Source organism: Rhinolophus sinicus, chromosome 14 (genome assembly GCF_057876585.1).
Source record: "Rhinolophus sinicus isolate RSI-liver-muscle chromosome 14, RSI-T2T, whole genome shotgun sequence".
NCBI classification, from domain to species: Eukaryota; Metazoa; Chordata; class Mammalia; order Chiroptera; family Rhinolophidae; genus Rhinolophus; species Rhinolophus sinicus.
The window spans coordinates 82,202,179-82,229,275 of record NC_142514.1 but is presented as its reverse complement, the minus strand read 5'-3'; the positions used below and the strand labels follow the sequence as shown (position 1 = coordinate 82,229,275).

General features: G+C 37.1%; 1 protein-coding gene across 1 annotated transcript; it reads right to left on the bottom strand.

Moving 5' to 3' along the window:
• Positions 1-1,540: 1,540 nt before the first annotated feature.
• MCUR1 (mitochondrial calcium uniporter regulator 1) lies at positions 1,541-21,548 on the bottom strand. The gene is made up of 9 exons (XM_019743002.3): positions 20,987-21,548; positions 13,424-13,543; positions 10,144-10,247; positions 9,565-9,666; positions 8,609-8,650; positions 7,721-7,792; positions 4,145-4,198; positions 2,375-2,489; positions 1,541-1,617 (listed from the first exon to the last, which is right to left on the bottom strand). The coding sequence occupies exons 1-9, from the start codon at positions 21,414-21,416 to the stop codon at positions 1,562-1,564; spliced, it is 1,095 nt and encodes a 364-aa protein (XP_019598561.2). The 5' UTR covers positions 21,417-21,548; the 3' UTR covers positions 1,541-1,561.
• Between the last annotated feature and the right edge of the window lie 5,549 nt (positions 21,549-27,097).

Here is a 27,097-nt window from a genome sequence, read left to right as displayed (position 1 = left end):
GCCTTTAATATTTAAGGCAACTGTTTAATGTGCAGTATTTTCTGGGGATCTTTTTGGGAAGGGGAAGGATATGTGGATAAAATATTTTATGAAGCAGTTAAGATAACTTTGAATCTAGTTGAAAAAGATTGTATTATTCACTTTAAAACTGATACCATTAATGCAAAAGTACTTGATTTCCATACTTATTTGGAGTTCAGAACCTTTGTGCTACATAAATGTTTTTTTTTAAAAAAGGCAACGACTTATATTTTCCAAAGTTTAGAAATGACATCCAAAGCACAAAAGGTAACTTTTTTGCCAGTGTGGCTGGAACAGTGACGGTGGGTATCTAACCCACCAGGTTGATCAGGAAGTCTCTAAGTGGTTTCTCCACTGTGGCAGACTACGTGCACACGTGCGCATGTGGAGAAAGGCAGAAAAGGTGCTAGCCGTGCCTTAATTTCTAAAATGCTTATTTTGTCCCACACACCCGTTATTCAAATAAGCAACTGTGCTTCTCCAAAACAAGCCCAGTTGTTTCTATGAATTTACTTGTTTTAAATATAGAGATAAGGTGGGTATAAGAATGTCTTTAACCACCAAAGAAATCCACCTACATTTGGATGGTTCCTGGTATGACAGCTCTCTGATTTTGAAAGCCTATGGTCTGTGTAGCAAAGACACATTCATTAAAGGCCTTTCTAACAAGTGCATATACTAACTAAACATCTAGCTATTGCTACAGAAGGAAAACTACCTCCCTTGTATAAAAAGCAGAAGAAAACCAGTAGACCTTGTCCCCCAAACTGAAGCAGACATCCATGCTGAGAATTAGCAAGTTTTCTAGGCAGGCAATGACACAAGTGGAGTATTATTATAGCTCTCAAATCATGAGGGAGAGAAAGAAGGAGCAAATGAGAGGGAGATAAATCTAGAGGTACAAAGAGTCCCCATTACAATTACAACACTTCATTAGGCAACTAGATCGTCCAGCTGGAAGGCACCTAAAAAATAACCCCAACAGTAACTAAGAAATGGAATTAAAAGAAAACACTCTCCTGTGGATGTAAAGTACAGCTATATCATTAACACACCAACCAACTAGAGCTGAAACACAACCCTCCAACACAGGGTTGGTTGATGTTAAGGACGGGGTGAGTAGTAAGGAGGACTTGGAGCTCTAGGTTTAGTTTCAGTGATTCTTCAGCACTTGGTACAGCCAACGTGCCTTTTACATGGAGACCCAAATCCTCTATGTGACAAAGGATTTAAAAGTGCAGAGTTATACAAATATTAACTGTTGGTATGTCCCACAGGTTAGACCAAGTTCACTGATCCAGCTGAGTGGAGTCTTCCATGCTTTGTCCACCACCACTCACTGTTATAAAGTCAACTACACAGAAAAAGGGAGCCATTATGCAATTCCTGACTTCTTTACCTTGGTTATGTCCATAATTTGCATAAAATAAATAATATGCATCAAACAAAAATCAGGTTTAACATTTGAAACAAGGGGAAAAAAGCACAATAATTTGATATTAAGGCAAAACAATAGAAATCTCTTTAAATAGATATTTTATTATATCCATAGGCGATAAAATCCCAGAGCTACCGTTAGGCATGTAAATACAGACCCTGTAAGAAAAAAATAATTGAGCATAGTATTAGTTATATTAGCAGTTACTGGAGGGAATATCATTTTATTAAGAAAACATACAGACACCTATTTACCTTTCCACCAAAAGAAAAAAGAAAAAACTCCAGAAACCTAACTTGTTCACTGATTTGTTTCCATGAAACACTTGCCCATTAAAAAAACTCCATGTCTTGAAATCATTATCTTCAAAGTACAAATGTATCCAGTAGTCAAGAAAACTTTTTAATAAAGGTTAGAATCACAAAAATTCTGTGGTCACAAAGTATGTATGTGTGTGTGTGTGTGTGTGTGTGTGTGTGTGTATATATATATATATATATATACACACACACATATATATATGGTGCATAGGGACATCCCCTTTAACTTTATGAGCAAAATTTCACTTCTAAACACTATTATTACTAAAATATTGATCAACCCAAAATATTAAATTTGAGTTTAAATAATGGCTAAGTAATTTTTTTTTTGTATATAAATCTTTTTTCCTCTTTTGGCTCAAAATTTACAAAAGCAAAATATCTCCTTATTTACTATTAAGAAAGAAAAAATATGCCAATTATGATACTCCATCTATTGGAAATTATAAGACACCTTCCAATTTCAGAGAGATTAAAATATGAAAAAGTGTATGTTAGAATCAGTGAAATGCATTATCTGTCACTGACTTATTTTATAAATGTTATTTATTTTCTTTTCAGCTTCTTTTAACTACTTAGATACAAAATAGCTTACCTGCTAAATATTTAATATTATCAAGCTTGTGCGACTCGAGCATGGTTTTGAGGCCAGCAACCTCAGTGTCTATCTTTCTGTCTGTCTGGGTGACGGCCCGATCTTGCTGGGCATGCTTTTAAAAGAAAGAGATTCATAGCATCAAACCTCTTGGGATATACCATGACATCTTCTCTCTCAGTCCTGAGAGTTCCTTCCCAATAGGGTGCAGTCAAGGGAAATTGGGGTAAGATTAAACAGACTGGGCTTTAGTCTTTAGTTCTACTATCTTCATGCTATGTTGTGTTGGTCAGGGCTTTTAATATATGTAGGGCTGTTTCCTTCTGCTTGAAAAAAGGAAACATAAGTACCATTAGCCCTGCCTTCACACAGGCTGTTTAGAGAATCAAATGTGGTAAGCCATGTAAAAAAGCTTTTGTACATTATAGATTGCTCCACAAATAAGGTTAACATTATGAAGCCAGTCTGTTCTCAGTGGCAATGAATAGGTCCCATCCTTGTAAATCCTTCTTAGTGAAAGGTATACAAAAAATGCTTTTCAAAACTGAATGGAGTCTTGGATAATCTGAAACCACCAGTGCGTGCTTTGACACTATGTCTATTCACATTTTTAAAAGTTTTCTTCTTTTATGTTCAAATACCAGTGTTTTATTATTATGAGGCTTGGCTATACCAAAGGCCTACTTATGTTCTTTGCCCAATATAATACAGTTAAACTAAATACATAATTACCCACAAAGGGTAGTGAGTTTGGCGGATGTTATAAAGGGGTTGTCATATTTCATTAATGCATAAAAGCACTGGAAATGCTTCACTAAAAATCCTAGAGCAAGTAAGTAGTTCCCTATGGCTAACAATTCAGGTAATGATTAAGGAAATAAATGCCTGGATGAGTAGAAAACTATTCCAGAGGAACATCCAATGGAAGTCTCTCATGGAAGTCTCTTGTAGGTTTCAGAGGTCCAAGGTAACAGAGGATGGAAAACAAGTAATGCATGCCATGAGTTAAAAATACAATGAAGACATCTATCTCCATTCTTTATTATTCTTCAATAACTGAGATTTAAATTTTTATTAAGATAATCAAGTATTTGGTTAAGCGCAAAAAAATCCTATGACCATCCACTTCTGAGTTTATACTCAAAAAACTGAAAACAGGGACTACAGCAGCTACTTGCCCACGTTCACAGCAGCATTACTCACAGTGGCCACAAGGTGGAAGCCACCCAAGTGTCCACAGGCAGGATAATCAGAATGGCATATAGCAATAAAATGGAATTATTATTTAGCCTTAAACACGAAGGAAGTTCTGACAGATGCTAAAACATGGATGAAACTTTAGAACATTATGCTAAGTGACATAAGCCAGTCACAACAGCACAAATATTGTATAATTCCACTTATATGAGGTGCCTAGAATAGTCAAATTCAGACAGAAGGTAGAGTGGTGGTTGCCAGGGGCTAGGGGGAGAAGGAAATGGGGAGTTAGTGTTTAATGGGGAGAGTTTCAGTCCTGCAAGATGAAAATAGTTCTATGGATGGATGGTGGTGATGGCTGCATAATGGGAAAGTACTTAATGCCACTAACGTGTACACTGAAAAATGGTTAAAACGGCAATTTTTATGTGGATTTTACCACAACTAAAAAAACCTAGGACACTAAACCTCCATATGTTTTCCAATAACACATCATTAAAAGCAATAGCAACCACGCATGGGCTGAAGCAGAGATGAATAAAATGACCAAGAAAAGTCAGTCTCATTTCTTACCAATGCCACCACTTCTGTCCTCATTTCCAGCAGCTTCCTTTCGTTTAAAGAATACTGAAACAAATATGTCAGGTCAGATTCTGATTTATTCCTTTCTCTGTCTCCTCCTTTTCTAGCACCTTAAATATTCTGGTCTAACTATTTCCAAGAATACGTAACACTAGAAATCACCTCTGGGGTAAGTAGCCTACCTAACCCTCTCCTCTAGATCTGTTGTTTTGAAGTATCTTATTTATGTTCATTCATCACTCCAATATCTGGATTCCCTTTTGTCATCCTTCATCTCTCTCTCTGCTGCTTTTCTCTTTTCATCTCTTTGCTGTGATGTCTCTAGTTTCCTCCCACTATTACAACAGCATTCTCTGGGACCAATTTTGATGGATTCTGAGTCATATACTTGTTGGCTTTGAGAGAGTTGAAAAAAGTGGGAAATAATTTCAATTTACGAGCTATCCCATCATAACTACACACAAAACTGGTCACTACTCGAGGCTTAGACAAAAGACAGGAAAGATATTATGTTGGGAAAAAATAGTTTCAGGGAATATTATTCTGTGATATAGATGTTGCTTTGTGATTTTAAAACACAATGTGACTACACAGATACAAGAAAATACACTAAACCATCACATGTTGGTTTTAATTAAAAATAAACAAGCAAACCCACTTAGGCATAGTCACAACCTAGTGTTACTAAAGGAACTAATAGCTCTTCCCAGAATTATAATAAAATGCTATCTTGCTTTTGGCTGTTAATGTCTGTGCAAAGATTTAGTGCAATTTTGTTGACACTGAGACCAAAATCAAACATATCTCCTTAGTAGTGGGGACCATGATTTAATTCAACAAGTGAAAATCTATAATAGATTAATATTGTTATAGGGGAAAATAATGCTTTTGAAGTATCTAGAAACTTTCCAGGTATAAAATTTCCCCAAGTATACCAGGGGAATAGAAAAACAGTATTACTTGGAAACTAGAAAAAACCCCAGAACCCCAAACAAAGGGCCAGTCATAGGATCAAAGAATGCTCATTTCCATCTTTAAATGCCAGGGTTTTAGATGAGAGAGCTATGCATCACATTACCACCAGAGGGCAGGGTGGATCTGGATTTTCTGCACACCTTTAAACTCTGGCCTTCAGTAAGTCACCACTGACTCAGCCACAAGAGAGAAGAGGGTAAATCTTGACATTGCTGTGATTTTTAAAAGTAAGTTCTATGTGGCTCCATCTCCCTGTATCCCAAAGCATACTACTTTTGTAACGAAGTATTTGTAAGTAAGCCATACTACTTTTGAAACTGGCAGTAAATATCACCACAGTTAATGTAATTGACACTTAAACTTTATTAAACAAAGGAATCAGAGGGTCAAATAACTTACCTTCATCAATACATGTTAAATACATGCTAGCTGCATAACCGTATACTACTTTCCTACATTTCACAGTAATCTGAGTTTAGGATTACCAAGAACAACTCAGCTAGGTTAGTAAATCACAAATTAACATTGGCTTTAATCCATCCTCACATCTCACATAAGGTGTATTTCTTCCCAGGTTGATTAGCTATAGGCACCTTCCTAAATCAAGTGAATTCAAAATTTTTGCTAAGTACACAACCCATGGGGACACAGGTAACCAAAAGAGTTTCTCCTCTTCCAGATACTAGTCATATGCTAGTGATCATTAAATATTTTGGTGATACTAAGTGATTTCATCTTCATGATTGAAAAGTGTTTTAAGACTAGAAAGACAGGTAACATGGGCATAATTATTTGGTATAACGAAGCTCAACTTAACTCTTGAAATCTAGACGCAGTTCCAAAATACAGTTAAGTACCTATTTCGGTTTAAATATTAACTTCATTTATCATTGTGGCACATTTTGATTAAAAGAAAATTGTTAAAAAAATGAGAAGACAGTGAACAATTTTGAGTGCTCAGTTTCTGCATGTGTATTCAATTCTGTGTTAGTGAAAAATGCTTTATATGCCCTATGTCTTATTATGCTAAAAATCAAAAAAGTATCTATCCAATGTTACCAAATTCAAATAAAGCCTAAACAAGAAGATAGATGGGTTAAAAAGTACTAGAGGCAACCCAACACATATCTTTATTAAAACACACAACTTACTGTACCCCCATGTTCATAGCAGCATTTATTATAGCCAAGATATGGAAGCCATCTAAGTGTCCACTGATAGACAAAGAAAATGTGATATATATATATATGTATATATGTATATATGTATATATGTATATATGTATATATGTATATATGTATATATATACATATATACACACATATATGTGCAAATGTGATATATGTATAAATAATGTAATATTATTTTGCCATAAAAAAGGAAATCTTGCCATTTGTGACAACATGGATGAACTTGGGGGCATTATGCTAAGTGAAGTAAGTCAGAGAGAGACAAATACTGTGTGATCTCACTTGTATGCAGAATCTAAAACAACAGAAAAAACCCAAGCTCACAGATACTGAGGACAGACTGATGGTTGTCAGGGTCGAGGGATGGACACAATGGGTGAAGTGGGTCAAAAGGTACAAACTTCCAGTTCAAAAATAAGTCATGGGGATGTAATATACAGAATGGCAACTACAGTTAATAATACTGTATGGTATATTAGAAAGTTGCTAAGAGAGTAGTCTTAAAAGTTCTCATCACAAGAAAAAAATTTTTGTAATTATGTACAGTGATGGATATTAACTGGACTTAAACTGTGGTGATCATTTTGCAATGTATATGAACACTGAGTCATGTTGTACACCCGAAACTAATATATGTCAATTACATCTCCATTTAAAAAAAGAAGTATTAATGTGAAAACTCTGAGGGGGAAAAATTGTATTTATATGCATTATCTTTGAAAAGCAAAGGAGAGCAGGGCTGTATTTCCAGTTTTCTTAGGTCCTATGCATGATCCCACAAGTTATTGCGCAGGTAGGTATTTCCTTCAGCTTAATTATTTACAACCTACATTTTGTGACATCTTTTTGGTAACAAATGTACAGCACTACTTTTTGTAATTAAAAATTTCAAGTTAACATAACTTAAATAATCGTTTAGAATTTACATTTCAAAACAATGCAATAGTCATTAAGATTTCTCTATTTAAAACAGACAATATGGAAATATTTTTTTAATCTTTAATTTTGATATAGAATTTAATATTATTTTATATTAATAATTTAACATTATTCAAGTCAGATAATCAACTTTTGTAAAATTAGGATCTGTGAGGGTTTAAATCAGTTTTAAATAGATCAAGATTGAATTTCTTTATTAATGCCGAAGTGACACATAATTTAGTATCTCTGAAACAAAAAAAAGATTCAAACTTGATTTGACCAAGACTTTAATTTTAATGTTACTTTTAGCATCAAATTTAAGCCCTAATCCAAAGCACAATTAAAATTAAAAAGAACTGTGTCTGACAATGATATACAGGTAAATATTTAACAGTACTTGTGAACTGTATATAAACTTAGACTTGACCAAGCATTCCATTCTGCAAAGAAATTAATTCATTTATTTATTAAAGACACGTACCAATTCTTTTACTCTGCTCTTTTCTAGATTGAAGTCTAATTTGGTATCTGTTCGGACTTTGATCACTTCATCCTAGTGGGAAAGCAAACAACAAAGAAATAAATCCAAAGTAAGAAATCCAAACCCTCTGAGGATGTGAAGCCTGGGAAAGCTGCCTCCACTGCTTCCACCCTCGAGGGCCAGCCCAGGGAAGGGGCAGGAGGGGGCTCACAGTGAAACGGAGCTGGGGATAGTGATGTCAAGCCTCGTCTGGAGTCAGCCCTGTCTTGGGACTTCCCAGTTATATACATGAATGATCCCCTTCATATGCGAATAATCCCCTTCTATGTTTACATTAGCCCAGAGTGGGTTATTGTTGCTTTTAATCTCAAGATTCCCAAGATAATCTCCTTGTGGAATTTATGGTTAAAGCTGTTCCTCCGACAACTTTGGAAAGCAGAGATGGACTCGAAGAAGTAAAATATTACATTATTGCTTAAATAAAGCCTTCTTTCTGACACCCACCAAAATCTTTTCTTCTTTAACATCAATGTCATTTTCACTTAAAAATAAAATCAAACTGGCACAGCAAGCATTTTAAAATCACATGTGATTTTCTAAAGACAGTGTCCTCTAAGAGAAACTAAGTGTTCCCACATGGCTACTTTAGAAATTTTTTTATTTAAAAATTATTTAATTTCTCCTAGAACATAATGTTCTCAATGAATTTGGTTACAGACGTCAGGAATTTACTTATTGGCTTGTTTTTAGATAAATCTTCCAATGTGTGCTTTGGAGACATAGTACACAAATATTTAACATAATTTTTAAGAACATGTATATTATTTCTGACATATTTATTACTTAGTTTATTAATTATAAACAAGCAAACAGGAATGAGGATCTTACCATTACTAGTTGTTTTAACCGATGTAGTTCAAGTTTTATTTTCTAAAAACACATTAAAAAGAAACAAGTCAAGGATATGTTTAGGAGGTTAGAAGAAAAATATAGAATTTGATAATGAACAAACAGTAGAACACGTATTTATGCACAAGTTCTTCAAGTTCTTCCTTCATTCAACACGAAGTCGGCTACACTCACAATACAACATAACTGAATAGTCTCAGTACCAGAAGTGATTATTTGTCATGCTAGGATAGTACAATCTTTTTTTAACATACACATTTGCCTTCAGAGGCCTTGCTGTCTTTAATACCTCCTTTAATTTTTCTTTTAACTGCCCTCAAACAGCTGACTTCAAGGACACATCTGAGAGTTTCAAACTTTACCTTTTTCTAGCAAAAGAAGGACTCTTGCCAGGTTTCTTGTAAGACTAACAGGTAATAAATGAACTTCCTTTAAGGGACTTCAATAGGACTAAGAACAAAAGGAAGATGCACAGACAGCACTTATTTAAACGCTGATCCCATATGCCACATTTTAACAAACTAAGAGATATTTTACAGCAGCATGTATTCATAATAATCCCAAAAGGGAAATAATTCTAATATGCATCACAGTAGAATAATGTGGCATATTCATATAACACTGTAGACAATGAAAAAGAAGGATCTAGTGCTGCCAGACACACTGTAAGATTCCATTAGTTGAAGTTCTGGAATAGGCAAAACCAGTCAATGGTAATAGAAGCCAGGACAGTGGTCTCCTCTGCGGAAGGAGTAACTGGAAGGGGACACACAGGCAGGCCTTCTGGTGGACCGGTGATGTTGTTGACTGGCAGTGTACACCCTATGGAAACTCATCGAGATATATACTTACCTGTGCACTTCTGTGTCTGCATATTATATCTCAATGTCCGAATATAAAGCATTTTATAACTGTGAGTGGCTGTGTAGTCTTACCTCATTTTCTCCTCTGAGGGCTGAAAATTCACTCTTCTCCAAAATAATCATGTCTTTTCTCACATTAGCAATCTGAGACATTATTTGCTGAAGAGTGATCTCCTAGGAAAAGAAGAACAAAACATAGAACCCAGTCTAATCTAGGAAATTCACCTTTTAGCTGGTGCCATCTTAATGAGAAACTAGAAGAATGTGGACACCAAAAAAGAGGTTCAGCAAGGTCATCCTCTGTGTTAAAATGAGAAAAGGAAATGAATAAAAACTCAAGTCCAATGTTATTATCAAGAGAATCAGCTGAAAGGGTGGCAGTCTGACGACCAATAGCTTGAGAACACGCTGCTGTAACTCTGGCCGTGTCTCCATTTACTAAAGTACGGTCGACTGGAACAGTCAGTTTACAAGCATCATTCTACTAGAGTTCACTATGAACACATATTTTTTATGCCACTGCAACCATCTGCCTCTCAACTATGGTTAAAATTACTACACGCTTTTCAACATATTATCCAAAAATGTATGTTACAAGTAACATCCTCCCTTTAGATTTTAAGTTTGCTAAGGTGTCCCGATGAAGCTGACCTGCTGCATCTTGGTGACCATGTCTTTGTAGACGATCTCCATGTTGGCCTCCGTGATCTTGATCAACGCAGACACAATGATTTCTGCTTGCTGAGTAGTAAACCCTAAGCAAACACACAAAGGCAATCATACTCAGGAGACTCTAGTTGTCAAAAAAAAAAAAAATCCTTTATAGGAAGGGAGAAAATGCAAACTTACACATTTGGAAGCTGGTAGAAAGCCTAGTGAGGTAGGAGAATGAAGAGACTACAGTCACAGGCAATGATATGTTCGTCACTCTGGACAAGTATAACACATCTGAGACTGTTTCATGTAAAATGAGGGGTTGGGCTAACTGTTCTCTAACATCTTCCCTAGCTGTCAAAAATCATGTTTTCAGAGAGTGTCTAATTACACAGAAGATGCCTACAATGCAAGGTCAAGTGAAAAAAAAAGCAAGACTCAAAATTATAGATACAATTATTTGCTTTTGTAATTTAACAAAGATTCTAGGTAATTTTTTTCTTCTGTATTGTCTGAATTTTCTACAATGGATGTGACTTCCTTAATTTAAAAATGTATATATTAGCAGGATATAATTTACTTAAGTAGAAAAGCTCAGTGATTTTATATCTAGAATAAATCAGTCAAATCATTGACTATGCAAATAGTAATTTAGTTGTCAGTTAATTTAATGTGTTAAAAGACAGAATGTTAAAATCAGTTCTTTCATTTTTCCTCCACAATTCTCGTCAGTCACTAGTGACAGGGGCCCAAACTGGAAAAAAATATTGATACTCAATAAATGATGCTGCATTGAATTATATTAGGTGAAAAAGTAATTGCGGTTTTTGCAATTATTTTTAACCTTTTAAACCACAATTACTTTTGCACCAACCTAATACAAATATTCAACTCAAGCAGTATTACTGTTTTTAATAACTTTGGATAGTAACTTGTATTTCACATTGGAAATTCTAATAAAATGTTTAAAACCAAGTCCCTGGAAAATAACTCTTTCTATTAAATACGTCCATCTGTAAGAACTTCAGAAGAACCTGTTGATTTTTGTAATTAATTAATGGCACATTAGTTTGAATAAAGTTATAACTGATACAATGTAGATGAGATTAAGCATAGGACTATAGTGTAAAAAACAACAACAAACAAAGACACAGATTTAAAGGAGACCAAAAAGAACTCCAAAGACCTACTCCCTTCATTTCTTTCAAAATCCTTTAATTTTTAACATGTGGGTTGTCGCCCACATCTAGAAAAATCAACCAAAAGGTTACCCTCCAAAATGTTAACGTTGTTTAGCCGTGGGGTATTGGGATTCAGAATAGTTTTTTTTGTTTCTTTTCTGTCTTCCTAATTTTTTGAAAATGAATGTATGTTTTGTAGTTTTTAAAACTTTAAGAGTTCACAGTTAAACATAATGAGGTTTGGCAATTATGAAGAAAAACAGAGACTAGAAGAGAACTTACACTGATAATAAAACAAATAAACTCCAAAGCCTTATAATTTATTACCACCAGTATGGGAGGTGAAAGGGATAAGAAAAAGCAGAAGTTAAACCTGAAAACCTAATGGGTTACCAGATACAAATTAAATTTTTGTAGGAATGAAAGAACAAGACACAATCAGGGTTGGTGAGATAACAGATACATAGGAAGTTTTGTCCATCAGGAGACATTAACTCTGGAGAAAATGATAAAGGATGGAATATTCCTTGAAGGGTTCTTCCTGGCCTTATCCTAACCCAGACAACTCTGACATCCCATCATGCTCTCAGTGCCTTTACACCTTACACTTCAGTGGGTGCCTAACATCACGGGTCTTGAAATATGCAAATATTCATAGGTCAAGGTTTTAAATCAAGAAAAGCAGGAAGTACATATATGAAAACATCACATTTTAAACATTTGCAATTTTTATTTCTCAAAAACAAATAAATAAATTTTCAAAGGCAGGGAGGGGAAATAAACCCCACCTCACATTGGGAGGAAGGTTTGGTGGCCATCTTAAGTCCACTGCAGCTACCTTGCCATTGTCACACTTCACAAAATTATTGATGCTCCTTAATATCATCAAACACCTAGTGTATCTTGAAATGCCCCCGTTATCTCTAATATCTCTTTTTATAATTGGTTACCTTGACTATAAACACACAACGTCCACAAAAAAGAAAAGTAGGAAGACTTCTGCTTATCTAGATAATTTTAGATGCCCCCTTCTCACTTCCACTTTTCTTTTTGACTAATGAAAAACGTATTTTGGAAAAAAAAAAAAAAAGGCCTACTATTTCAAGTTTGAGAAGAAAAGCTGTAAAAATTACTATACAGCATTTGACAGTTTTTCCAACGTGCATTCAAGTGCATTATCTTATTTAATACTCAAAAGGATTCTTATTATGCCCACGTTACCAATGAGGAAATGGACACTGAGAAGGAAGAAAGGGCAGCCTAGGCTATACAGCTGGAACCCAGCAGTTTGAACCCAGAGATTCTCACTCCCCCACATGAGCACAGAATTCATTCCATCACTTTGATCTGTGCACGTGAAGTACATCTACAGAGGGCAGCTTTGCAGATAAGAACATGCCCAACTGGATAAACAACTATACAATGAAGTAAAAAACAGGTATGTTTATTTCGAAGCCATAATCTATGATGTTCAAGATTCTGATTTTGAGAATATGTATCACAGTATAGAGAATTATAATTAGTGTATTTGTCTACATAAGATTAAATATGAGAATGTTACCTATCTACTAAGTGTACGTTCAATAAATGCCATAAATGTCAGAGCAATCTTTTATATTGACTCAATAGCAATAAAGGAAAATGTTAGTCTGAATATTTGTTAAAAAGAATATAATAAGTTGATATTACCAATAATTGCTGTTCAGTAACATTTTAATTTCATAAAAATTTTAAAAGCACACAAGATGCACAATAATAAAACTATCACTTTAGTGCTTCAGACAGTTGGCATAGGAACCACTCCTAAGTTTTGCTGACTTGTGTCTACATTTTTTCTATCATACTATATTTCCAGAGTGACGTTACAAGAATACACTTCACTTGGGCAAAATATGTGAGAAAAATCTCAATTGTATTGAGGAAGAAAAAATGTCCTTCAACCGAAAACGAGGACTTAAAAAAATGAAGACTGATCAAAAGATTACTTGTAGACTTAAAAGTCAAAGAGAAACATGAGAAAGTAGATGAAACCATAAGAGAAGTCATAATTTATAGCGTTTTTCTATGGCACTGAATGACCATTGAGAAAGGATTACCATTTTCTTCGAGTAAACACACCAAGGCATGGGTGTCAAAGTAGAGCTTCCTATTCCCAAAAGAGGCGAAATCTTGGTTTCTCCGCCCCAGCTGCAGGCACCCAGCAGAGAGGCTTAGCTCTAGAACAAAAAAGGACAATAGGGTTCAAAACAGGACCTACGGTAAACAAAAACAACTCAGCAACATAAAATAATCAGACATACCTCAAAGCCTATCTGGTTGTTTTTTTAAATTAAAATTTATTGGGGTGACAACGATTAGTAAAACTACATAGGTTTCAAGTGTACAATTCTGTATTAAATCATCTATGTCTCACATTGTGTGTTCACCACCCAGTCAGTTCTTCCATCACCATATATTTGATCCCCTTTACCCTCTACTACTATCCCTCCTCCCTCCTTATCTTCTGGTAACCACTAAACTATTGTCTGTGTCTAAGAGTTTTTGTTTCTTTGTCTTGTTCCTTTGCTGCTTTCAGTTTTATATCTCACATATCAGTGAAGTCATATGGTTCTCTGCTTTTTCTGTCTGACTTATTTCGCTTAGCATAATAATCTCAAGATCCATCCATGTTGTCGCAAATGGCACTATTTCACCTTTTCTTATGACAGAGTAGTATTTCATTGTGTATAAATACATTTTCTTTACCCAATCATTTATTGAAGGACATTTTGGTTGTTTCCATGTCTTGACCACTGTAAATAAAGCTGCAATGAATATCAGAGCACATATATCTTTACGGATCGATGTTTTCAGATTTTCTGGGTAGATACCCAGGAGAGGGATTTTTGGGTCATATGGTAATTCTATTTTTAACTTTTTGAGGAACCTCCACACTGCCTTCCACAGCGGCTGCACCAATCTGCATTCCCACCAACAGTGTATGAGGGTTCCTTTTTCTCCACAGCCTCTCCAACATTTGTTATTATTTGTCTTGTTGATGATAGCCATTCTGACTGGGGTGAGGTGATATCTCATTGTGGTTTTGATTTGCATTTCTCTGATGATCAGTGATGTTGAGCATCTTTTCATACGTCTATTGGCCATCTGTATTACAGTAGCTTTTTTGAGCTATGATTCACATACCATACAACTCACCTATTTCAAGTGTATAATTTGATTGCTTTTAGTGTATTTATAGAATTGTATAAGCATGCCCACAATCAACTTTAAAATACTGTCATCAACCCCAAAGGAAACGCTACGTTCTTTAGGTATTACGCCCAATCTCCCGAATCTCCCATTCCCAGCAACCACCGACTGATCTTTCTGTCTTTATGGATTTGCCTACTCTGGACATCTCATATAAATAGAATTGTAAGGTATGTGGTATCCTGTAAATGGTTCCTTTCACCTAGCATGATGTTTTCAAGATTCACCTTCTAGTGTGTGTCAGTACCTCATTTCTTTTTATTGCCAAATACTATTCCATTGTATAAATACACACACAAAGTAATTTTTTAACCTGTTCATCAGTTGAGGGACACTTGTTTCCACTTCTTGGTTATTATGAGCTGTTATGAATAATGCTGCTATGAACATTTGCGTGTTAAATTTTGTGGGGACATGTTTCTCTTAGATACATACCTAGAAGTGGAATTGCTGTGCCATATAATAACTTTATCTTTAACCTTATAAGTTTATGTCAGACTGCTTTCCAAAGTGGCTACATCATTTTACATTTCCAACAGCAGCGTATGAGGGTTCCAATTTCTCCACATCTTCAACACTTGTTATTATCTTTATTATAACCATCTTAATGGGTATCTCATTGTGGTTTTGATTTGCATTTCGCTGATGTCTAATGATGCTGAGTATCCTTGTATGTGCTTATTGGACGTTTGAATATCTTCTTTTGAGAAATATCTATTGAGACCTTTGCCTATTTTTTACAAATTGGGTTATCTTTTTATTGCTGAGTTGTAAGAGTTCTTCATATATTTTAGAGATGAGTTCCTTATCTATATATGATTTCAAATATTCTCTCCCGTTCTGTGGGTTATCTTTCACTTTCTTGATAGTGCCTGATGAAGCACAAAAGTTTTTAATTTTAATGAAGTCCAATTTATTTTTTCTTTTGTTCCTTGTGCTTTTGGTATCATTGGCTAATTGCAGTACATAAAGAATTACACCTATGTTTTCTTCCAATAATTTTAGTTTTAGCTCTTACATTTAGGTCAATGATCCATTTGAGTTGTTTTGTTATGTGTGAGATGGGGGTTCAACTTCATCCTTTTTGATGATAGGATGTCCAGGTGTCCAAGTACTATTCTCTCCCTTTAGTTGTCTTGTGACTATTGTCAGAATCAATTGACTGTAAATATAAGAGTTTATCTCTGGGTTCTCCATTCTATTCCATTGATTTATATGTCTGTACTTATGCTAGTGCCACATTTTCTCGATTACTTTGTAGTAAGTTTTGACATCAGGAAATGAGTCCTCCAACTTGGTTCTTTTTCAAGATTGTTTTTATTCTGAGTTCCTGGCATTTCCATATGAATTTTAGGATCAGTTTTATCAATTTCTGCAATCTGGATGCCTTTTCACTTTTTTGCCTAACTGCCCTGGCTAGAACTTCTAGTACAATGTTGAGGAATGGTGAGAGCAGACATCCTTGTTTCTGACCTTAGAGGGCAAGCATTCCATCTTTTGCCATTAAGTACGATGTTAGCCATGGGTTTCCACAGATGCCCTTCATCAGGTGAGGCAGTTCCCTTCTATTCCTAATTTGTTTTTTCTTTTTTGTAATCAGGAAGGGGCACTGAATTTTGTCAAATACCTTTTCTTTCTTTTCAGATGATCATGTAATTTCTCTCCTTTATTTTGTTAATATGGTGCATTATATAAATTGATTTTTCAGATGTTAAATGAACCTGGTGTTTGTGGGACAAAATCTCATCTGGTTACGGTGTATACTCCTTTTTATATATTGCAAGATTTGGCTTGCTAGTATTTTGTTGAGGATTTCTGTATCCTTATTCATAAGTGCCATTGATCTGTAGTTTTCTTTCCTGGTAATGTTTTTGCAAAAGCCTATGTTTAGAGAGATATGTCCTAACAATTTGTATATCACCATTTTTATGAATTTCTATGCACTTAACCACAGATTCCAACCCATTTTTAAACTTATTTCAAGGTACTCATTTGAAAGAGGTAGCATAGTAATAGTTTCCTGGTTTTTGTATTTCAAGAACCACCAAAATAATTTTTAAAAATATGGAACAACTGCAGTGCCAATTTGCAATTTTGTGAAGATGGACATTTAAATGTAATAGCTTCTTACTATTACAATCATATTTTAAAAAGACATTTTGACAGCAAAGGAATAAAAAGAGATGAACAATATAAAAAACTTTCACTTAAATGTAATTAACATAGCTATATGAAAATCTTGCTACATATTTGTCCTTACTTTTCAACGATGCCAGGTGTTGTAGAAGAGTGGTAGACGAGATAAGTCATCTACTAACTGTAAGTTCAAAGGTTTTCTCAGTAGGTCTCCTAAATAACCAGAAAGATACTTCAGCTAATCAACTATTCTCAATCCTTCACCCCTAAAAACTCTAAAAGAAATTGCGAGTAAGCAAAAACGTGACACAGACGTTGTCTGATTCTTCTCTGCAAGCTTAGAGCAGCGGTCCCCAACTTACTGGCGACTCTGAAAGAGCAGGGTTGCTGTGGTCAATTAGCATCAAGATCAGTGCAGGAGATCCAATAATCACTCTATACCACTCACTGTTTGCAGACTGACAAAATATAAAATGCAACACTCTTTGTTGTATGTGTGCATTTAATGGTTAAAAGAGGCCTTTAGAGTCAAAGAACCGCTAGCCTGTACTATAAGGTCCTTTGGCAAGGCATACAAAGCGTGTCACAATTTAGCCCACACTTACTCTTTCAGCTTGCTTTTTAGCCATCTACGTAAACTATTCTGTTTCCTGAACTTTCATATCTCGGTATTCCATCCTTAAGCTTGGCTTGCTCTCCTTTCTTAACAGGTAAATTTCAAGTATCCCTTTTACCCCTCTTCATTTAATTTGACAATTTACTAAGCACCCCTTATATTCTGGTTCTGGTTATAAAATTTACATTTCTCTCTGCTTACTCCACCCAGGTCAGGGAGCAGCCTTTATTGCTCCCTTATCTGTGTTCTCAGCCCAGTACAGATGGCTCGATCATGACACTCAGTACATTATTTCCATATCTGTACCATATATTAATCCAAGAGTCCCAAGGGCAGCCAGTCTTAAGTCATTTTTGTATTGTCAGCATCTAGCAGAGGGCCTGGCATGCTGCAGGCCAGAAAAAAATTAAAAACAAAAAATTCAACAGTATGATTTCTAAGATTTGGATCGTGAAACTGTCTAGAAAGAAAAATTGACATCAATTCCTTTCCCTCCTCACCTAGTCTTCCCTTTTTACAAAGTTGGTGCCTTTTTTTTTGAATGTGGCGAACCACACAGTGGCTCTGCAGTTCCACTCAGAAGTGACAACTATCACTTCTATTCACATTCCGTTGGCCAAGCAAGTCACAAAAGTCTAGAAGGTGAGCTCAAAACATTCAGTGAACAGCTCAATGTTACCCCTTTTCCTAAACACCCTATATCAGTAGACCCAACCTGCTGTAATGCTCGTTGTTGCACAGCTCCCATCCAGACATGTTTCCTTGTTTATCGTTTATTTTCTTCTCCTAGAATCTAAGCCCTGCAGGGGTAGGGTGTGCCTAGTTTTGTTCACTGCTCTACTTGCGGCACTTAGAACACTGCCTGGTATATAACAGGCACTCAACTTGAAGTCAAATGGATCAATAGTAACACGAATAGTTACTATCTAAAGGTCCTGACCATGTGCCCGGCACCATGCTAAATGCTACTCATTTGATCCTCATCGCAATCCTATGGGGGATGAAAGTCTATTAAGACACAAATTTTCCATACAAGGAAACTAAGTCTCAGAGAGGTTGAGACATTTGTCCAAGGCCACACAGCCAGTTAGTGGGCACACCCAACCTCTTGATCTTCGAGAGGCCCTGATGGGCCCAGCCACTTATGATCAGGGGGCAGAATCATAATGTCCAGGCACAGCAACTGAGAGTCCACTATGTGTGTGGACAGGGCCTGGGATCATGATCAGAAGACACAACAACGGCAAAAATAGTAAAAGTATCAACAATTATTGGGTAACAGATACTGTGTTAAAGGAGGCACATCTTATTTCACATTCACAAAAATCATAGGAGCAAGTGATGCTCTCCACCTATGGTCTTCTCTTTTCACATAAATGAGTACCTCTTTTTTCATTCTTCATCTTCAGTCCTCGACAAAAATTGGCCTCCATGAGAAGAAATCCTGAATGTTTGCCTGACAGAGAACAGACCTAGCTCTATCAGCAGTGAGGGGTGAATGAATGAATGTACGTCTCCAAGTTCCCTCTGCAGGCCACACTACCCTTAGAACTGTGCTGGACTCTGCCAGGGGGTAGGGAGCTTGAAAACATTCGAGTCCAGAATTGGCTTGTGAAGAATGATGGGATTATTCTCATCCCAAATTCCTTGTTTTTAATAACATAATAACAAAATTCGTATAATTTAAAACAAAACATCTTATATACACACTCAACACACAAACACCCCCCCCCAAAACAAAGTATCACTACTTTCTGAGCAAGAGCTAATTCCAATTTAAATACTGTAGGTTTCTTTTCTTTTCAAAAACGATCGGACTTTATTTCAATTGCAAGCTTATTTCAAAGAAACACTGCTATCTGAAAAGTGGAGAAAAGGGCTGGCCACTTCCCACTTGGCCCTCCAACCCTTGCTGAAGGAAAGTGAATGCCAGCTTGTCAAAGGGCAATGCCTGAGAACACAGCACTATTCTGACATTCAGAACACCTCTGACTCACTTTTCCTCCTTTATTGTGACAACAAAATGAGGCCCAAGAACCATGAATTCCCACGAATAACCAGGAAGCAAGTAAACTGAGCTATGTTAAAGTGTAATATGTAATTCTCCTCTGGGGGACCTTCTGCATACCAAAAGGATACTAAAAACACATACTTACAAAAGAAGCCCCAAGTTAGCCTTGAATAGAGGAAGGAACTAAATACAAACTTCCTATTCCTAACACGGTAAGTCTAAGTAGCCCTACTGAGAACCCTGGGCACCAAACAAACCAGTAGGCTGAGGACCAAAGAAGAAAACTCTCATCTGCTGATAATGGGCTTACATGCTTCCTTAACTGGTTTGGCTGTGTTTCCGGTATTTATGAATCCATCCACACTCTGTGAAGAATGACAGCATTTGAAACTAATCCAACATTACCACCTTACTGATACAACGTTAGAAAACTGATGAGAAACAACACTCCTCCTTTGGCCCCATAATTTTGAATTACAACGGAAAATAAATCACAAGTTTCCAGTTTGTCAAAAAAAAAAAGCACCAAAAGGCAAAGTACAGAAATATGTAAAGCTTCCTTCACTTTGTTGCTCTACCAATCAGTTTCTCCTCCAGCCAAAGGTATTCTTAAATTTTAGATGCAGCCAACATTTACTGGGTGGTTCAGTTGAGGGGAAAAAAAAAAGGCTATCAGAGTGGTTACGAATGGCTACTGACGGACTACCCAAAATGGTATTTTTGCCAAGTTTGCTAATTAATATTAGCCAAAATGACTTTTTTTATCAACAACTTACTATCTAGTAAATTGAGCCTGTTTAGACTTCCTTAATCTCATGCAGGTCAGTGACCGCCCTCACCCCCTTCAACTATTTAGTCAAAAGTCACCTTCTCAATGAAACCTATTCTGATGACGTCATTTAAATTCGTAACTGGAGGCCCACCTCATTTTCTAACCCTTACCACCTGTTTTTTTCTATAGTATTTATCAGCTTATATATAAATATTATATATGCATATGCAAATTGTATATGTATACATAAATTATATCTGTATCTACCTATTTAAATATATATGTGTATCATCTCCTTTGCCATAATTAACTTCCAAGAAGAAAAATATTTTGCTGACTGATAGATTCTAAGTATTTAGGAAAGTGCCAGGCACAGAGTAGGCGTTAGTGTTTAATGAATTACCGAATCCATTCAAGTTTAAAATGAAATTGTAAACAAGTCCTTCATTTCCCAGAGCTGCGCTTCTCAAATTTTCAAGCCTCCTGCACATCCTTCACTCAAGTAGCCACAAGCTGAGTACCTGACAAAACAGCCACCAGTACGGCGGCGCCCTCGCGGTAGCTCTGCACCGAAGCGTGCATCAGCTTACTGCCCTCCCCGCATCCCGTTCCAATTTTGCGCCAAAACCTTAGTGCCCGGGATCCCGAGTAATTCTGATTTTCTTAGCTGGCGAAGCCCAGGCTACCGCGGACCAGCAGGGCGGGGCCCGCCAGACCTTCGTCCCCACGCCCCAGAAGGAGCGTGGCGACCTCAGTTGACCGGACCTCTGGGTCTCCCCGCCTTTCGCCAGGGGAGGTCAAAGCCAAAGTTCGTCCCGCCCCGCAGCCCCGGCCCTGAGAGACGAGCCCCCTCTCCTCCGCCCGCCCGGCCCTACCTCTCTTCGAGGAAGCGAGGGCGGCCACCCGGCCGTGGCACAGGTGGAGGGCGCTTGCGGCACAGGCAACGCCCGGGGCGAGACCCAGCTGACACCTCCGCGTGCCGCCGCGCCCGGCCTGGGGAGCCGAAGTCCCCGGGCGCGAGCGCTCCCAATCTCCCAGCGGCCTACGAGGGGCCGCAGCGGCCAGGCGCGGGGAGGGCACGAGCACCAGGAGGAGCAGTGCGGAGGCACGTGACGCGCTGCCGCGGGCTGCCAGGATGCGGGGGCGCAGTACCCCAAGACCTCCCGGAAACGCAGACAGGCAACGGCTCGCCAGGACGCCGCGGCCGCCCAGGCTCCCACAGCGGCCTGCGAGTAGGAAGAGCAGAAGCCGCTGGCGGTCCCGCGGGCGCTTCGGCCTCTCGCCGGCGACACGGCCACAGTCCATCCCGGAGGATGTCAAAGGCACGGGCGCGCGCTCATGGCGCTCGCCCGTAGCGCCGGTCACGCACAGCCCCGTCGCGGCCCGAATCCGAAAGCAGGAGCGAGGGTGGGCCGCCGCGTCGGGCCCGCCCTTTCCTGCCGGGAGGGCGGGGCTCCGGGCTCAGGCAGGGGGCGGGGCGGGCGGGGCGGGGCGGGGCTCGTCTCAGGTTCCTTGAAGAAAGCGAGTCCCGCCCCGCACGAGCTAGTGCCCGGTTCTGTAGGCTGCGCGGAAGGCAGTGGGGCTTCGGACTCTCCCGGAATGGTACTGAGTGCGTGCTGCCCAAATTTTCATATTCGTTACCCTGGTGTCCTTATAGAGAAATTAATTACCGTCGCGCCTGTCAGAGTTGGGTGAAAATCCCTGCTCCAGCATGCTATCCAAAATTTTGCTATCCTGGGCCGAAGTCCTCCGTAGCATGGCGCTGGCGTGCATTTGAAAGAATTACTAACAAGGTAGACTGAACGGCGTGTACATAGTTAATACATTTAAAGGCTAAACTTTCAGAGTTTTTGTTTCCGGATTAGTGCACAGAAATGAGAAAGTCTCAATCTGGAAATTTAAAACCTGGGGCATGAATGTTAAATGAGACCTACTGGTACAATAAAAGGATATTTGAAACTAGTGGTGTTCAGTTCCATGAACGTTTTTAGTGACTATTGCACCTATCTCAGTTATTGTATGAACTCAATAGATGTTCGTTGAATGAAGGAATGAAATGCACAAGGCACCAGGCTAAGAGATAAAGAAAAATGAGATTGTTCTTGTCCTCCAGTTGTTTTCTTACACACCCGTATGTTCACACACATGACGAAAGAAGAATGTTTTATGAGCCATAAGAGCTACAGAGTGCTGCTAAGATAGAAGAGAGTGCATATGATTGTGGAAGAGATGTAAATGTCTATCAAATTAAAAAGAAAAGTATTAAGGTGCAAGTAGAAACTTTCATAAAAGGTTTGTAGTAATTATACACTTGTAAAACTGCTAGGGAAAATGATTTAGCAATATATACGAGGTATGATTAAAAATATAAGTGAACGTTTAAAAAATTTATTACAGTAAAAGACTCATTGCCATTAACCCCCCTCAAAATACTCCCCCTTGCTTTGAATAAACTTATCCCATCATCTTTGCCACTTTCTGAAGCAGTTCTGGAAGTTCTCTTTGTGAGTGTCTTTAGTTGGGCTGTTGTGTCTTACTTGATGTCTTGAATTGATTTAAAACGTTTACCTTTCATGGTCATTTTGACTTTGGGGAAGAGCCAGAAGTTGCACGCTACCAAATCAAGTGAATAAGGTGGATGAGGACACACCATAATGTTTTTATTTGACAGAAATTGCCATACCAGAAGTGATGTGTGACATGGATCCTTTCTGTTGTGATCAGCAAATACGGTGAATGCTGCTGCTGAGTGCCGTCCAATGGAAAGGCAGGGATCTTCAATACAGGAAGCAGCATGTCAAACCTTAGTAACGATGTGTGACAAGTTTCAACTTGTTTGGTGCTGTCAGTCGGATGTAAGCTATGGTTGAGAGAAGGTGTGTTTTAAAGTGTGCCTTATAGGGAGCTGCACCCTCCACAAGTAGATTGAAAACAATGACTTGACTTGGAGCTGATGGGCCCTGGGAAAACACGCTGTTCCCCAATATTCCCCAATAAAATTTTTTTAAAAAAATGTGTGCCTTAAATCATCCTCCATCATGACAATGCTCCATATCACACACACATTGCTTCTCGTATATGGCAATTTCTGTCAAATAAAAGCATTACGGGGTGTTCTCATCCACCTTATTCACCAGATCTGGCACTGTGTGACTTCTGGCTCTTCCCCAAAGTCAAAATGATTCAGGACATTGATGCAGCCATCACAGCGCAATTACAGACACGAAAGAAGACTTCCAGAACTGCTTCAGAAAGTGGCAAGAACGATGGGATAAGTGTGTTCAAAGCGAGAGGGAGTATTTTGAGGGGGATTAATAGCAATGTATCTTTTACTGTAATAAATTTTTAAAATTTAAATATTCACCATATTGTTTGCTCACACCTCATATCAATAACCTTTTATGTTCATAAATTTTGCTCAGGTCACCCAACTCTGAAAATTTAACCTAAGGGAATAATCCAAATATTAAACATCTGTTACATTGCAACATAGGAACTTGCCATTTTTATATGTTGAAAATGTAAGATTGGTAACCTCATATGGATCAACGTAATATATGCACAAAGATGTTTATTGTATTATAATTAATGATTGTGAAAAGGTGGAAATAATTAATGTCCAACGTTAGAGGAATGGTTAAATAAACTAAGGCATGAACTTTATTTAACGATAGTCCTTTGCAATTTTTTAAAGTTGAGGTATAATTTGAATATAATAAAAATCCACAGATCTTACTTCAACTTGGTGACTTTTAACAGTTGTATACACTCGTGTAATTATCACCCAAACAAAATACCGAACATTTTCATCACTCTACAAAAGTTCCTTTGTGTTTCTTTCCAGTTTTTTAGATAAACCACCCCCTCCCAAGAAACAACCATTTTCTGATTTCAATCACCACAGATTAATTTTGTCTGTTCTGGAACTTCATACAAATGGTATCATACAATAAGGATTGCCTTGGGTTTGGCTTCCTCCTGCCTTGTGTCTATCTTCAGTATAATATCTGTGAGATTAATCCACATTGTTGTATCAGAAATTAGTTCCTTTATTTCCTTGTTTTTTAAATTCAAGTCAGGAATTAGTTTCTTTTTATTGTCGAGTAGTATTTCATTGTATAATTATTCCACAACTTAGTCATGTATTCTCCTATTGATGGCGTTTGGTTTGTTTCCAATTTTTGATTATTATCAATAAGACTGTTATGAACATTCTTATAAGTCTTTGTGTGGAAATATGTTATTTATTCCTTGTTTTGAAGTATTGCGAATAATAAACAAATACAAATTTTGAGGATCATTGCTAATCCAAACAGCCAAGAACTTTTATTACCTTCTTTTAATTCAAAGAAGATTTTTCAGGGTGTGAAAACTCACTTTTTCCAATAGTGTGAAAAACTCAGTTTTACAGTTTTACATTATTAAGTCTATAATATGCAAATGTTATATAAACATTTTATATATAAAATATGTATTTATATGTATAATAATATACATACATTTATGTAATATATATTATATAAAGGGGTCACCCATTGGTTCAGAATTTAATTTAATATAGTATCCAAATTGTTTGGAATTGAATTTGAAGCAAATATCAAGATTCAAACTGTAGATAAAAAAAGTGTATTTTAAACATTGTCAAAACAATTAGATACTTCTGGCTCTTACTTACTGTCTTGTTGCTAAAGAAATTGAGAATCTGGACTGGGTAGTGTGCACTGTCATTCTCTAAATGTCATTCTCTTATGCTTTTATGCTTGAATATATTCCATTTATTGTATAATATTTATTCTACCATAGCTCTGTGACACTTTGAAAGTTCCAAATCACTGAAACTAACAGAGTCCCCAAATTAATACAAATCCAACAATTGGATCATCCTCTATAGGAACAAAATCAAGAAATGGTTCCTTGATAATTTCTTTATTTCCTTCTTCAAAAATAAATTGGATTGTTTCCAGTTTAGATGTATTTGCATTCTAAACTTAAACTATTTGAAAACATTTTGAGTTGCATAATATTTTCCTTATTTGCTTATTTGCTTATTTTGAGTGGCATAAGCAATGAAAGAAAAATATGGAGGTACTTTAATTTATCTAGTTAAATATTTTCCTTAGTTTGGCTCAAGCATTTGGAATTTAATTTTTCATTTTCGATTTAGCTATGTCATAAATCCAAAAGCTGCTCAATATCTACATCACATTCCATTAATAGCTTTGTGCTCACTTTTCCACATTAACACTTTTTTTTTCTTTTTTTAAATTAGTTTCAGGTGCACAAGACAAAGTGATACTTAGACGTTTATCATTTATATCCCTCACACTGTGTCAACCCCTCTCCCCCCATCCTCTATCCCTCTGACATCGCACAGAGCCATTACATTTCCACTGTCTCTATTTCGAATGCTGTACTCCACTTCTTGTAAGTATATACATACATATACTTATGTATATATACATATATATATAAAATTATAGTTGGCATTCATTATTGTTCAGCTTCAGTTTCAGGTGTACAATGCAGTGATCAGGCATCTACATCATCCCTGAGGTGGTCTCCCAAATGGGACAAGTGTCCATCGGATACCCTACAAAATCTTTACAACATTATTGATTACATTCCCCAAATTAATTTTCAGAACCCCGTGGCAATCTTGTGGTTACTGACTGTTTTCTAATCTCCTCACCTTCCCCCTTATGCCCCCTGCCCATCTAGCAACCCTCAGTTTTTCCTCTATGTCTCCAAAACTGTTTCTGATTAGTTCATTCACTTATTCTTTTCTTTAGGTTCCACATATAAGTGAGATCATATGCTATTTGTCTTTCTCTGTCTGACTTATTTCACTTAACATAATGTTCTCTAGGTCCATCCATGTTGTTGCAAATGGTAAGATTTCTTTCTTCTTTATGGCTGTGTAATACTCCATTGTATAAATGTACCACAGTTTCTTAATCCAGTCATCTACCGATGGGCATTTCGGTTGTTTCCATGTCTTGGCTATTGTGTATAGTGCTGCAATAAACACAGGAGTGCATGAAGATTTTTGAATTGGAGTTTTGGATTTCTCCGGATAGATACCTAGGAATGGGATTGCTGGATCATAAGGTAGTTCCATTTTCAGATTTTTGAGATACCTCCATACTGTTTTCCATAGTGGCTGCACCAATCTGCATTTCCACCAACAGTGCACCAGCGTTCCCTTTTCTCCACATCCACGCCAGCACTTGTTGTTTGTTGATTTATTGATGATAGCCATCTTGACTGGGGTGAGGTGGTATCTCATTGTGGTTTTTATTTGCATTTCTCTGATGGTTAGTGAGGTTGAGCATTTCTTTATATGTCTGTTTGCCGTCTGTATGTCCCTTTTAGAAAAATGTCTCTTCATGTCCTCTGCCCATTTTTTAATTGGGTTGTTTGTTTTTTTGGAGTTGAATTGAGTGAGTTTTTTATAAATTTGTGATATTAACTCCTTATCAGATATATCATTGGCAAATATCTCTCTTTCCCATTCAGTAGGATCCCTTTTTGTTTTATTGATGGTTTCCTTTGCTGTGAAAAAGCTTTTTAGTTTGATGTAATCCCACATGTTTATTTTTTCTCTTACTGCCCTCGTGCGAGGGGATATATCAGTAAAAATCTTACTCCAGGTAATGTCTGTGAAGTTTCTTCCTATATTTTCTTCTAGGAATTTTATGGTTTCAGATCTTACATTTAAGTCTTTAAGCCATTTTGAATTTATTTTTGTATGTGGTGTAAGGAGGTGATCCAGCTTCATCTTTTTGCATGTGTCTGTCCAGGTTTCCCAGCACCATTTATTGAATAGACTGTCTTTACCCCACCGTACATTATTGCTTCCATTGTCATAGATTAAATGGCCATATAGGCATGGATTTATTTCTGGACTCTGTATTCTGTTCCATTGATCTGTGGGTCTGTTTTTATGCCAGTGCCATGCTGTTTTGATTACTGTAGACTTGTAGTAT

What these genes read in the sequence shown, in the direction of transcription:
- MCUR1 (XM_019743002.3), bottom strand. Translation starts at nt 21,416, where the DNA reads ATGGACTGTGGCCGTGTCGCCGGCGAGAGGCCGAAGCGCCCGCGGGAC. An exon ending in GGACAGAAGTGGTGGCATTG is followed by an intron (nt 2,490 to 4,144) that starts GTAAGAAATGAG and finishes TTCTTTTAAAAG; the next exon opens with CATGCCCAGCAAGATCGGGC. An exon ending in TAATATTAAATATTTAGCAG is followed by an intron (nt 1,618 to 2,374) that starts GTAAGCTATTTT and finishes TTTTTCTTACAG; the next exon opens with GGTCTGTATTTACATGCCTA.